At 36.4% G+C, this 15579-nt stretch overlaps 1 protein-coding gene across 6 annotated transcripts in view; it reads left to right on the top strand.

Moving 5' to 3' along the window:
- Positions 1–15579, top strand: part of SNTG1 (syntrophin gamma 1) — a 351164-nt gene that overhangs the window by 313616 nt on the left and 21969 nt on the right. For all 6 annotated transcript variants that reach the window (XM_084511328.1, XM_084511327.1, XM_084511323.1 and 3 more), the window contains one exon: positions 3273–3365. In XM_084511328.1, coding sequence (XP_084367454.1) covers positions 3273–3365 — 93 coding nt within the window. The remainder of the gene's footprint in view (positions 1–3272; positions 3366–15579) is intronic.

The following is a 15579-nucleotide window of genomic DNA, read 5'->3' as shown; positions in this document are numbered from 1 at the left end:
CAGGTTTCCTTCAAGTTCCCACTACTTTATGCTAAAATTTTCACAACTTCCTTCAAGATTTTTTTCTTGCTGTTTCTCTTTTTATCATTGTAGTTGCTTGTTCCCTGATATAAGGCCTGTTGTTTAAACTACTTTGCAGTACCATATTTTAAAAGCTTGTCTCCATTGAAGTTGAATCTGAGTTTGAAAGTCTGAGTTATGTCTTGGATTAATAGTATGGTTTCACTTAGCTTCAGAAATAGCTTACAGTATGCTTACAATTTATAATTCTTTCCAGAAGTTAAACTAGGTGTTATTGAGGGAGCAGAGTACAAAGAACATAATACTTTGGGTTGTCTCCTTCAGCCTTTGACCTGCTGAATTATTTGTAAACTCAATTTAAGGTTCTGTACTGTGTGAACAAGAAATGAATGCTGAAATATATTCTTTTGGGAAGGAGATGCTTCAGTTTTGAAAAGTTGTGGGGTGTTTTTTTTTTGTTATTGTTGTTTGGTTGGTTGGTTTTCCCCTGCTGTTAGTTTGTTTATTTATTTATTTAATGAGCGGCATGAGAGAAACCAGAAATCAAAGCCAAATTTTCACAATAATTTTTTTTAGCAGTCATTCTTAAAGTTTTAAATTGTATGCTAAATATATATGAACTTTTTATGAACTTTTGTGAATGAAATTATATAAACTTAATAATCAAGTCTCCTAGGAAGAATTTCTTCGCAGAATCAGCTACTTCACTGATAATCTGTGCCTTACAATGCAGTTTCTTCCCAACAATACTGATATTGTGCTGAAGTAGATGATAGTTCTCAACAAGCTGTGCACTGCCTTGCAGAAAGAACCTGCAGTCTGGGAAGTGCGTAGCTTTTTCAGAGCTGCATTGAGCCCAGGCAGATATGTCTTGCTTCTCATAAATGTTATCTTCCCAGCGAGGCTTCTCACCCAGGCACAGAGCTATGCTTAAACCATGCTCTTTCAGAGGTAGCCATGCCAGCTCAGTGTGGTGCTGCAAAGTGCATTGTAGGTTAGACTTCTGCTGTTGAGGTGGGAGGCCAAGTGATGGTGATACATACTTTAAATCTGAGATACTGTCTCCTTGAAAAATTTCAATTCTAAGTAAAGGCTATTCTAAATATCTTGAATGTCTGTAAATAAAAAATGTGGATGGGTTATGTATCTTGTAGGAAATTGGCAAAGTAAATCTACAAAACCACACTTTTTTTTTTTTTTTCTTTTTTTGCTTTGCATGCTGAATTGAACATTTTTGCATAGGAGAATGATAAACACTGATGAACAGTCTTTTCTTCTGAGATGTTGCCAAAGGCAATATCATTTTGTTTTCTAGGATTTAGGATCAAAGTTTATATTTAACTGATAAACTGATTTAGGATCAAAGTTTACATTTTCATAGCAGTTTTATAGTATAGCTGCTCCAAGAAAAAACATGCCCACTTTTATTTGCTACTGTGAATGCAAATACCATATGACTGTGATACCACAGAGTTGAACCATTGATTTTATAATTTAAAAAATCTTCATTTTTTCATGCCTTAACAATTATAATGTACCCCTGTACTGTGTAAATTCAGATATTATACATGTAGTGAAGTACAAGAAGATCTTTCAGTGTTGGAAGAGAATAGACCAGTTCCTTTTCCACCAGCAATAGGAAAACTTTCATTTACTGAGGGACGGTTATAGCTTTAAATCACCTTTGTTGGATCACATAATAACATATGATTTGCTGTTACTCAGCAACAGTGCAAAACCATCTTGTAAAGCACATGCCATTGATTGTTTTCACTTCTGAGCAGTAGATCATAATCAATCTATAGACTTGAATTAAGCATTGCACTTGTGTTCCACTGATGGCTAGCAGTGTCCTTAAGCTTAAATAATAGACATCACTGAATTTGAAACTTGCACTCTAGAGTGCCAAGGTGTGTGCACAAAGATTATCCAACAACTGTTTGTGTGTAGTTGAGACTCTATCTGTGAAAGCAATTCATGCAAATACTTCAGTTCCAGAAAAAGAAATCTATATTCAAGAGTGAAAAAGTAAATTTGAAAATAACCAAATATCACATATAGCTATGAACTTTTCCATTATCCTTCTTTATGAGCATTGGAATGTCTATTTCAGCTCTTAGGTGCAGTAAATGCACATTTCAGGATCTCGTGTTCTGGCGTAGACCACTCAGGATCCAAAATACCCACTCAAAGTAAAGGCCTCTGGTTTATACTTGACATCAAAAGACCCAAATTAATAATGGATACCTTTTTAATTCTGATAGTGTAGTTAGTCACATTGTATCCATGATAATAGTATATGTAATAATATTAATATATTATTATTGTTATTGTTATTGTTATTGTTATTATTATATTTTTTAGCATAGAACAATTAAAGTCTTTGTTCTCGATTGGTATATATATGATATCTAGAGCAAGACTGAAAGAATATAACTATAATTAAATTTTATCCAGAGGGTAACTTTTTATAAAATACAAATAATTTATTTTAAAACTTACTTAAATAATTGAAAGTGTTTTAAAAATTTCACATTCTTTTATGGTGAACAATGCAAGCTTAAAATTTTGTACCTGAAGTCAGTCTTCAGGAAAAGAAATACTTTTGATCCTGAAAATATCATAAATGTCTCACAACATGTATTGAAACATAATGTTATGGAAATAAGTAGTTGCAAATGTTTTAAAAAATCATTCAATGAGAAAGTATTTCAAGATTTTAAGATTTCTCATAGAAACCTTTGGGATGTATTGATCCACTAGTGACAGTATAAAAAGCATTTCATAAGATTATGTCAATAGTTGCATGGTCTTAAACTATCCTTTTCACTGAAATTTATTACAACACAGCATACCAAATTTTACAAATACTTTTTTTTTTCCTAAAAAGATGAATATTGCAATATTACAGGAAGTTATTGGATTCCAAAGTGAATATGAAAGTTCAAGAACAATGAAACGTTCCTTTTAGCAGTTGTTGTTGGTAAACCGCTGAGGTAATTCTGATTCCAATTTATTTTTTCCTAAATGAAAGCAAAGCCTCTTTTTACACTTCTTAGAAACCTGATATAAATCCTCTGATTTAAGATATACCTGCAGTAAATTTGCCTTTTTACACACATTTTTTTTTTCCCAAATATTATTTTTGAGATATATGTGCATTAAAACAAAGACAAAGACATTCTGGTCCTAGAAAGAAATTGAAGAAATATGTTCCATGTTAACTGCCTTCTCTGATTTTCCTTTTACAGTGCAAGACATATGCCTGTGTTTTGGAGAGTCATCTTATGGGACTTACTATTGACTTCAGCATGGGTTTTGTCTGTTTTGATGCTGCCACAAAGGTAAAGGTCTAAGACTTTTTACGTTATGCTCATATAATTCCTCCTCATTTCATATACTTTGGGATAAATAGTACATCTTTTTACTGTTGTAATGGATCATCTTATGTCAACTCTTGTGCTTTAGTTTAAACTTGGGGTGACTTCTAAATGATGTAAGAAGTTGTATTCTGTTATGTGTGTGTTACTGAAAAGTCAATGCCAACCTTTCTGTTTTCCTGTTGCATGATTATGTGTGTGTTATTACAGCAATTCCCAATATATATTTTTAGATGTTTTTCTTCGTTGTCCATAAAAAAGATAAATATAATCATACAAATGTTTGTGTTGAATTATACTTCTACGTCCTCTGTCAGCATTGTGCAGGATACAGAAGGACAGCCATTCAATTCAACCACTGTCTGTCTATCTCATGTTTTTCCTGTCAGCCTTAAAAATGCTCTTTACAATTGGTGAAACAATTTTCTATGTCAAGTAATTAATATGCCATCAATTTCTACATTATATTAATGTAGGTTCAAAACTCAGTAAAGTCACTGTTGACCTAAGTTTGTTTGCATTTGCACTAATTGCTAAAAAGTACTGAAATGTAATCAAGTTTTATTGCTGCAGTCTGGACACTACTAGACACTGCTGTTATGGAAGAACATGAAATATTTTTTTCTGAGTTTCACTTCTCTTCAGTTCCTGTTTTCGTTGGAGATGCTATAGATGACAGTTCCCACTAACAATTGTTAAAAATGCCCTTGTCTTTCCAGTACATGCTCCTATCGTACAGCTTAAGTCTGAACATGTTAGTCCATTGATCAGCATTTTATTCTTCCCACTTCAATCTGCTGTTCGCACAAGGTGTGGTGAATTTGAAACTCAAATTCTTGTGTATATATATATATATTTTGTCAAGCAAATAGTCTTATATGATTCATCAGTGGAATACATGACTGTCAACTTGGGAGGAATTACGTAAAAGATCAGTGCAACAGAACTAAAGTACAGTTCAAAAAAGATTGTATAGGCTTCCCCCAAATTCTCCAGTAATACTATAGCAATGCTTTTGTATGAAGTTGATTTGCATCTCCTCTAAAGCTCTTGCACAGCTCTGATTCTGGTAAGACTTTTGAAGACATTATCTACAGTACAAACGCAGACCAAATTTAAAGTTGAAAAGTATAAACACAATTGCCTTTATACTTGTAAACATGGCTGAATGGTGTGGTACTCCTTCTGTATGTCCTCAGGAAATGTATGGTGGATTTCCAGATATGGAAAAAAGCTGTAGTAAGGATATAACTTCACTGTGCTGCTTTCTTAAATAAGTCTCTATGTCTTTCCAGTCATACAAAATTCCTGGAGACATTGCTGAACAATGTTACTTATAATACAGATTCTCCTTTGCTCTTTGCCAAATACTAATTTATTTATTTATTATTTGATAACCAAAACCAGAACAGTATTTCAAATATTAAAATTGACTACTGAAACAGTGAGGCACTTGTTAGCTTTGACAACAGATTTGCACTTAGCTATTCTGCCCTCTTCTTCTTGCTGCCCCATGCTCCCCCACCAGCTCACATGGGTATTATTAAAAATATATGATGAACTCCAGCGATAAAATAAATGCATCAGAAAATTGCAATCTAACTTACACTTCAAGCCAGAAGAGGTCTGACTAGGTAGCTAGGTAGTGTTTCAACCCTGCCTGGTAGAAACACTACTTTCTTCCCTTCTCAAACTAAAACCACAGTGCACAACAAAGTATCAGAAAATCCACAACGCAAGACAACTGGAATTAAGCTTTGGTGACTTGAAGACCAGAGAAAAGCTAAGAAGGAATTTTCCATCTTCCAGGTCTCTCAAACTTGAGGAAGGACCTTAATGCATTATAAAAATATGAGTCAATTTTTACTCTTCCCCTTGTCTTTAAAGTCATGAAACCACAGAATGAAGATGATCCTTCTGGGATGGCATCCAAGCTCGGCATCCAAAAAGTTCTGAAATTTTAAGCCAAGAACTAACCATATTTAGTGGGATTTTGAGATCTAAATACAGTTGAAGCAGTACATGTTTAATCTGGACATGAAAGGGTAGCACATGTGTGGTGGAATTTCCTTCAGGATGGGAAGGACTTCATAGGCATTATGAAGGGACAAGGATGCAATACTTCACAAATAGGAGGAAAGACATTTTTTGTTGTAGTGAATGGACTGTTGTGGCAAGAAAAAAAGTAGTGCATCATCTGCAATTGACAGACTGTACTGGTCCTCCTTCTTCTCACCTTCTACCATTGCAGTGGATAAATGCCCACTAAACACTTGTTCCATACAGACTGAAGGGAGGAGCAGGGGACTCCTGCTGATCTGTCAAATTCATCCAAAGAAAAGGAGCTGTACGTTTCCTGCAGCAGGAAACAGCAGGAAGCAGCAGGAGTGATTTCCACTGAAAAACAAATTTTTAAAAATCCCATTTTTCAAAATTACACTTATCTCCTAGTTTTCCTTCCACCTTTGCCACCAGTGCTGTCCATGTTTTCTCTGTTTTTCTTGTTTGCATTTGAGACTGATAAAATAAAAATTGCTTTACTGCTTCCTAGTTTTTCTTATAAAAGTGGGTTTTACTTTCCTGCATGGAAGGAGAAACTAACGCTTGTAAAGCTTAGGCCTCAGTACACAGGGAACCTTGACAGTTTCAGGGTTTGTTTTGGTTTTCTTTGATACAGAAAAACAGGCAAGCAGAGAGCATTGTTTATGATAAAGGCACTGTGTTAAAAATGCATGATCATTTAGCACACATACCAGAGAAAGGCCACATACTAATCCAATTTAATGAGTACCTAAATAGGAAAACCATTATTACTCTCCATCATTTTATGGAAAGATAAAGGGTGCAATTTTCTGAGCCAAAAATTTGTTTGCATATTTTCATTATCATGATGGCAGGTGTAGGTTGTGGTTGTGTCTTGGCTGGTAATGTTGTTTGAGAGTACTGCTAAATGTGTGTAAACTAAAATATAAACTAGAAATGTTTAGTTACATAAACTAAAAATAGTATTTCTCCACCTATGAAGGAGTTCATATGAAGCAGGAGTTCAAAATTGCTTTGCAAATAAAGAAGTGAATAAAAAACAAAAAGTGGAAACCGGTTTGTAGGACAAGGAAAACATGAATAAAATTTAAATTGTTATCAATATCTTATGAATACATACATACCCATCTGTAAATTAAGACTGTATGAAAGTCCTAGCAATTTTCAATTGAATTAACAAACTCAGGATTAAAGACAAAAATGCTACTTAAAATATCATACTGGTCATGAAAGAAGAAAAAAAATATCGAGTTGCTTATAAATTGTATGATTTTTTACACTTAGTATTTGGAAAAAAAAATCTGTACAAACTATTATCTTTCATAAGTCACTGTAGTACAGAAATCGTGTTAGGTCATGGATTTAATCATTCCCAAAATACACCTATAAATAGAACTTCTGAATAAATTGGTTGCCAGTAGCAGTTATGACTCTTTTGCTACATGTTCACTCTATTGTTTTCCCATTACTCATACCAAATTCTCCTCTTTGAGTTAGGACTGAACTTTAAGCCATATTCTATAGACTTTAGAGTTCAATGTCAGGTAACTCATTCTGTCTAGCTTTTACTATTTGCAGAATACTACTAGAGTTACAAAATATTTTAATGAAGTTGAAGAGGTCTTGGACAAGTACTTGGAGGAGAGATCATTAAATCAGACTATCATCAAATGGACAAGCAACATTAGTTTTATGAAATCTTCTGATCTGCAGATATTTGGAAGTTGCGAGTGAGTTAGAAGGAGATACTATATATACATTTCTTCCTTTTAGTCTTCCCTACATGTTGGTTTGTGATCATTCTCAGGAACAAGATACAGGGATAGATGCACCTTTTCTATAAACCTGTATGACATTTCTTAGCATTCTCAAGAATAACTATCACCCAGTTACCTCTAAAATGAGACTTCTGCTGTTAAATGACGGCTGAGATAACTATGCTTGAAGGAATGAGATTGATAAAATTAGTGTTGATGTTTAAAAAATTCTTAATCTACCATACTCTGAAAAAAATCATCTGAATAATTGAAAAAAATAGTCTGGCTAATATGAAGAGAAAATATTCAGGGCAGACTTACCAGTTACAACAATTAGAATCATAAAATCATAGAAACATTTATTATATAATCAGAATCATTATCATGAACTAGCTTTTCAGTACAAGAGCTACATGGAACTACTGGATCAAGTTCAGAGGAGGGCTGCTAAGATGATTAGAGGACTGGAGCACTTGTTGTATGAGGACAGGGTGAGAGAACTGGGCCTGTTTAGCCTGGAAAAAGAAGGCTGAGGAGAAACTTCATCAATGTGTATAAATATCTGAGGGGAGGGTGTCAAGAGGATGGAGCCAGTCTCTTTTCGGTTGTGCCCAGTGACAGGACAAGAGGCAATGGGCACAAACTGAAGCACAGGAGGTTTCACCTGTGTGTAAGAGGACACTTCTTTACTGTGAGGGTGAAAGAGCACTGGAACAGGTTGTTCAGAGAGGTTGTGGAGTCTCCTTCTCTGCAGATATTCAAATCCTACCTGGATGCCATCCTGCACAATGTACTCTAGGAGATTCTGCTCAGAAGGGAGGTTGGACTAGATGATCTTCAGAGGTCCCTTCCAACCTTGGCCATTCTGTGATTCTGTGACTTTACATTTTCACCATTTTCCGTTACTCTTAATTCATTCTATCTGCAAAGTGTGTGGACCTATACATATATATTTTTTTCTAGATTTAAATATGGTGAGGCTGAGCTGACACATCCTCATTTAGATTCCTTGCTCTGTGTCTTAGAACTTTACTAAGCTGCACTCATCATCAGAAAGAAATGCCACAGCAGTATTTGAGGCATGCTTTATGTTTTTCTTTTTCCAGCTTGTCTGTCAGTCATTGCAGTTTTTGGTTTCAATTAGCATCCAGTTACTCCTCCTCAAGAGTGTCAGAGGTAGGCTGTCTCACAGAGACTTCTGCACCAAGTATCTTCTATTTCATAGTATGGATGATGAAGAAAAGAAGCCTGGTACAATGGAAACTATTACAATGGTCAGAAGCACCCAAGAATTTGTCTGTACTTAATACTTGACTTAATACTTGAATAACTCCGACTTTACAGTATTTTAAAGTAATTCAAAATCATGGCACATAATCATTATATATTTATCATGACTGAACCTGTAGATAAAGGCTGGGGGAGCAGTCTCCTACTGTAAGCGAAGGGCAGATTTGAGACCACCTGATTAAAATGAACAGGGGGCCTGATGACATGCAAACCCAGGGTCCTGATGAAACTGGATGATGCAGATACCAAGCCTCTCTCCATCATGTTTGAAAAGTCCCAACAGTCAGATGAAGTCCCTGGTGACTGGAAAAAGAGACACATCACTCCCATTTTTAGAAAGGGTATAAAGCAGGACCCGGGGAACTACAGACTGGTGAGCCTTACCTCTGTGCCCGGGAAGATCAAGATCTTCCTGGAAGCAATGTCAAGGCAAGTGCAACGAGGTGATCCAAGACAGCCAGCATGGCTTCACCAAAGGCAAATCGTGCCTGACCAATCTGGTGGCCTTCTGTGATGGAATAACTTCATCAGTTGACAAAGGAAGACTGACCGATGTCATCCACCTGGACTTCTGCAAGGCATGAAGCCTTGACCTGGTGCCACATAACATCCTGATCTCCAAATTGGAGAGATATGGTTTTGATGAGTAGACCATTCAAAGGATAAGGAATTGGCTTGAAGGCTGCACCCAGAGCTCATGGCTTTATGTCCAGGTGGAAGCAGGTGATGAGTGGTGTCCCTCAGAGGTCTGTCCTGAGACCGGTACTGTTTAATGTCTTTATCAATGACATAGACAGTGAGGGTGCATAGAGTAGACCCTCAGCAAGATTGCCAATGACACTAAGCTGGGTGGTGCATTCAATACAACAGAAGACAGGGATAACATCCAAAGGGACCTGGACAGGCTGGAGAAGTAGGCCCATGTGAACCTAATGAGGTTCAACAAGGCAAGTGCAAAGTGCTGCACATGGATCAGAGCAATCCCAGACAGGGGTACGGACTGGGAGAAGCACTCATTGAAAGCAACCCTGCTGAGAAGGACTTGTGGATTCTGATGGATGTGAAGCTCGACATGAGCCAGCAGCGTGTGCTTGTAGCCCAGAAGGCCAATTGCATACTGGGCTGCTTCAACAGAGGCTGGAGCATGTTTCCGATGAATAAAGAGCTGGGGATTTTCAGCTTGGAGAAGAGGAGGCTCCAGGGAGACCTCATTGAGGCTTTTCAGTACTTAAAGGGGGCTTAAAAAAAGATGGAAAGCTTTTTTTTTTTTTTTTTTTTGCTCTGGCAGACAATGACAGGACAAGGGGGAATGGTTTTAAATTAAAAGAAGGGAAATTTAGACTAGATGTTAGGAGGAAATTCTTTACTCAGAGGGTGGAGAGGCACTGGAACAGGTTTCCTAGAGAAGCTGTGGATGCCTCATACATGGAATTGTTCAAGACCAGGTTGGATGGGGTCTTGACCCACCTGATCTCGTGGGTGGAATCCCTGGCCATGGGAAGGGTGTGAAATAGATTATCTTTAAGGTCCCTTCCAACCAAAGCTGTTCGATGGTTCTATGATTCTGTGTAGACCCCAATGTTATAATGACCAAATGAAATTCTTTGTGATGGTTTATGTTAGGTATGGACATATACATAGACTATGGGAAGTGTTTATGAGTAAGGTTTTGAGCCAGTGTAGCTACCTCAACAATTAAGGGTGGACATAGATAGATCAATAGATCCAAAAGCCTAAGACTTGTTTAAAACAGTTCATCTAACTACTATTCTGAAGGTGATACAATGTGTAAAAGTACTTAATCAGATGGCATTCAATAACTTATTTTTAACATGCTTCTCACAAAAATTGGCTATTCTCCAATCATAGATGCATGCTGATGTATATACATAGACATATATATACATATTTTATATATATTACATATAAATGATATATATTTCTGTTTAAACTGACATATTCATTACAATTGTTCTCCATAGTGTGCATATTTACATCATATCTTGTAAAAAAAGTTTGTGTTTATGTGAGTGTACAGTAAAATGTACCTACCTATGCAAAGTGCTGTCTGCACTCCACCACATTTACTGCTCATTAAAGTGGCAGTCAGAAATGCACATTTGTCAGAAGAGAAAAAAATCATGCCTTGAAGGACTGAAAATAAATTAAAGTGCTGCTAATTTATACGATGATGCTAGAACAAAGTAACAGAAGGCTCCATAATAGTCCACAAGTTGCATAACAACAAAGCTCAGTGTACCTATTTCCCTTTTCTCTCAAACGCATTGCACACTTCATCAAAAAAGAGAATACACTGTAAGCAATGAACAGCAATGCAAATATCTTTTTTTCTTTTTTCTTTTTTTCTTTTTTTTTTCTTTTTTCTTTTTTCATACAAAATATCTACTATGTAACATAGAACAGAATTTCTTTGAATTTCGGTAGGAGCAAACTGTCTTTTCTAAGGATACATACCTGAAGGTCTGTCCATTCATTCAGCTAATATATATACCACATATTGAAATAAAAATGTATCAAAAACAAACAAACAAACAAACAAACTTGATTTGTTACAAACAATGTTCATAAATAGAGAAGACAGAAGGATACTCACTTCAGTTTAAAGATTTAATAATGTAACTCTTGTGAACAAATATTTATTCCAGGCTTAGAAATTGAAATGCTGAATAAACAGCTACTATAGCTTTGATGTAAACAGTCAAGCATAGTTCATACAGTCATGCTTCATACCTAAGAAGCAAACAAGCAAATGTTGGTAGATCATCCATCAATACTAATCATATAAACTCTAGCCTTAACATTCAATGTAACTTCAGCAATTGATAAGTTCATTTATCATGGATGACTTTCTTGCTGTTTTCCTTTGTCTCATTTTTATTCTTTATCCTCTGCATCCTCCTTTTCCTTTCCCTTTACAGTTAGAAAGCCACAGCAGTTGACAACGGAAATTACCTTGGACCGTAATTCTTTTGAAGTAGACACTCCAGAGATTTGTAACACAGCAGAACTGAGCATGACCAAGATCTTAATCCTACTCAGTTCCTACTCAGTTCCCTACTGCTGCTGTCAGCATGAGCAAAGTGTCACTTTGCAAGGATGCAATCTTTCTCAGTTAGATATGAGAGAAACAGCTAAATTAAGGTGTATCCCAGGTGATCAAAGACCCAATTACCTTTATTCTTGAAAATGGAGATCCACAGGGCATCTGCACTTGATTTAGTTTGACTTGTAGGAGTATCACTTATCTTATTCAGATGAGAAAAAAAAATAGCTTGAAAGGTGTCCACTGAAATCTAGAATAATTCTGTAATATATGCAGTATAAAAGTTGCCTTAGAAAGCTGAAGGGAAGCATAATTTAATCAGTGAGAGTGTCAAGAAAAAAAAAAGGCAATGGTGGAAAATAAAGCTCCATTTTGTGAAGATATGAAGGAAGAGGTGACTCCATTTGTGGTGAATGGAGTCAAATCCAGCTGGAGGCCAGTCACTAGTGGCGTTCCCCAGGGCTCGGTGCTGGCGTTGGTCCTCTTTAATATCTTTATCGATGATCTGAATGAGGGCATCGAGTGCACCCTCAGTAAGTTCACAGATGACACCAAGTTAGGTGCATGTGTCGATCTGCTTGAGGGTAGGAAGGCTCTGCAAGAGGATCTGGATAGGCTGGACCAATGGGATGAGGTCAACTGCATGAAGTTCAACAAGGCCAAGTGCCGGGTCCTGCAACTGGGGCACAATAACCCCAAGCAGAGCTACAGACTGGAAGAGGAATGGTTGGAAAGCTGCCTGGCAGAGAAGGACCTGGGAGTACTGGTGGATAGTCAGCTGAATATGAGCCAGCACTGTGCTCAGGTGGCCAAGAAGGCCAATAGCATCCTGGCTTGTATAAGGAGCAGTGTGGCCAGCAGGGCCAGCACTTCAAGTACTGTGTTCAGTTTTGGGCCCCTCGCTACAAGAAGGACATCGAGGTGCTTGAGCGAGTCCAGAGAAGGGCGACGAAGCTGGTGAGGGGTCTGGAGAACAAGTCCTACAAGGAGCGGCTGAGGGAGCTGGGCTTGTTCAGCCTGGAGAAAAGGAGGCTCAGGGGTGACCTTATTGCTCTCTACAGGTACCTTAAAGGAGGCTGTAGCAAGGTGGGGGATGGTCTATTCTCCCACGTGCCTGGTGACAGGACGAGGGGGAATGGGCTAAAGTTGCACCAGGGGTGTTTTAGGTTGGATGTTAGGAAGAACTTCTTTACCGAAAGGGTTGTTAGACATTGGAACGGGCTGTCCAGGGAAGTGGTGGAGTCACCATCCCTGGAGGTCTTTAAAAGACGTTTAGATGTAGAGCATAGTGAAATGGTTTAGTGGAGGACTTGTTAGTGTTAGGTCAGAGGTTGGACTCGATGATCTTGAGGTCTCTTCCAACCTAGAAATTCTGTGATTCTGTGAAGAGACAACAAAATTTTTTATTAAAACTAGCATTTGAAAAGTGACCTCTGAAATTCACTTTCTTAACAAAGCTTGTATTTACTTCATCATTTACAGGTGGTCTGAGATGTAGCTTTCTAGCCATTTTAAAATACTGATAGACTTCCATTTTTTTTCCAAGTATCCTGCTGAAGACCAAACTTCTTTTGCTACTACATAATAGAACCTCTATGATTCATGCCAGTGAAGAGTCCAGAGAAAATCCATATTTGGTAATGTGCATTGACAGGTGAAATGATGCAGTTGCAGTCTAAGGTGCAAACACTATTTCATGAGCTCAGTAAGTGTACATTGTCTTCTTGTAAGAAGAGAACTGCTTCACAGTGCATAATCCAATATAGAAGAGGCAAGATACTTTAACAATAAACTGAAGGCAGTCCTTCAATGAAACCATAGGACATAAATTAATTCTGTTTTGCTTGGAGACTCTCATGTTGACAAAATATAGCTTTTCTTCCCAGGAAGAAAATGTGTGTTAGTATATCCTTGTTAAATCATACATGTGTATCTATCACGGAGTCAAGGACTAGGCTGACAGTCCAATTTCTATGTATCTTCCTTGGAGAAATTCCTATGGCAAATAAAAATACAAAGATGGATATATATATATATATATAATTATTTTATTATTATTATTATTTGATAATTCAGTCTCTCTGTAGGGTGTCTTAGGCCCCTTGACCAAAACCAAAACTGAAACCTAACCAACATAACCCTAACCAACATCACACCCTACATAAAGATGTATTTCCCAGTTTTGTGGTACAATTATCTAGAGGAGAATCAATTTTCTTTCATTGCATCTTCAGAAAAAGTGATACCTCATCAAAATTTAAAATGCAGTTTAGCTCAGCATTCTGAAATGACAGCAATGAGTAGCAAACTGTCATATAATACAATCATGAAAATATTTTCTGAGGTCCCTTGCAGAATTTTTGTTCTAGATTTAGCACCAGTGCTAAGAAAAGAAGTAACATAAATTCCCTTCATTTCTGTGACTGTAGAGAACCACAGGAAAGTGTTATTGGTACTGAAATCAATAGGTTTTCTTCCATGTATAATTTTTGTATTGCATTAATGTCCTATCTATAAAACAAAAATATGCAGGCAGAGAACATCCTTGGGTAATTGTAACAAAATAATACTTGAAGAAGGTAATAGTAATTTTACTACAAATGCTGGAGTAAATAAGTCCGAAGTAATTATTTGTAAAGAAAATATTTCTCATTAAAATGGTATGGTATCTTGGTCCCAAGTATGTCAAAAAATAATAATAATCCTATTAATTTCAATGAAGATATTGCTTTTTGATGATTTTTTGATTACATAATGCAATATCAACTCATGAGAGGTCTTAGCATCTAATTTGTCAGCTCTTCTGCACTGTTCATCTGTTTGCATTACATTCTTATATTCTTTGAGATTATTTTTTCAAGTGTTATAAAATGTAAAATGCAGCCTAAGTGATCTATGAGTAACAGTTGGGGAAAGGATATATTTCTTTTGGTTATTTTCAATGTTACACATGGTGCGTACCATATTGGCTCAGATGGGACTGTCTTATGATGCATTTTTTTCCATACATGGATGTAACTTTGTCATATTTTCCATGATCATAATGGATGTATTCAAATTGTGAAGCAGATGGTATTTTCAGTATATACGATAATCTCAGTCTCCAGTGTCTAAATCAGAGTGCTTGCTGTGATTGTCAAGTTCTGTCTCTAATCACAGGCTGAGATTTCCCTTCCAAAGGGAACTAAGGCACACTGATAAACAGTATATATTGAGTTGTTATCATCATCCTCCGTCAAGAAATAAGATTTTGTGCCTCGACTTGAGAGGTATCCTAACTAGTAGTTGATGCCAGCATCCACAAAATATTTAAAACAACAACAACAACAACAACAACACTACAGTTTGTGCTTTAAAAGTAATTGCTACTTGGTTCGCATGTTAAATTTATTTTAGGGTGAAAATAATATTCCACTTCTTAAAAGCAGTATACACAGTCCTGTAAAAAAACTGTTATTGATGTAGGCTATGTGGACAATTACTGAACATTTTACAAAGAAAGGAACAGGCTGTTTTTAACTAAAAGAAACCCTGTCAGAATGTATTATAAAGTGTTGAGCTCAGTAACAACACACATTCAGACTTCCCTTACAAATGATTCATAAAAACTGATTTAAGAATAATTTATATGACACACGCTCCATTTCTTTGTTAATTTGTCAAAAAGCCAACATGTTTTACAAATGTGCTTATTGCTCAAAAGTCAGTCTATACATAAATATATATATTTGTACAAAATTAATTCAACCTAATTTAATTCTCTGAGGCAAGCACTTAGGAAACAGTTCTGAAGAACTGTGATGCTCAAAAACATGGAAAAATCATTCAGTGGTATAGACGAGTATCCCCGGAGATGTGTATTCCTCATGCAGGAGAATTAGCCTTTAAAATTAGTATTCAAAGCAGTCACAATGAGCACTGTGACACTGAAATAAGACCATAGGAAACATGAAAGATAACAACATATGAAACTCTGCCTCTTGTGTGTTTATGTCAGTAATGTAGCTGCACATCACTGTGAAAC

Source organism: Aythya ferina (assembly GCF_964211825.1).
Source record: "Aythya ferina genome assembly, chromosome: 2".
NCBI classification, from domain to species: Eukaryota; Metazoa; Chordata; class Aves; order Anseriformes; family Anatidae; genus Aythya; species Aythya ferina.
Note: the sequence above shows the minus strand (reverse complement) of the source record. Positions and strands in the feature narration are given on the sequence as shown.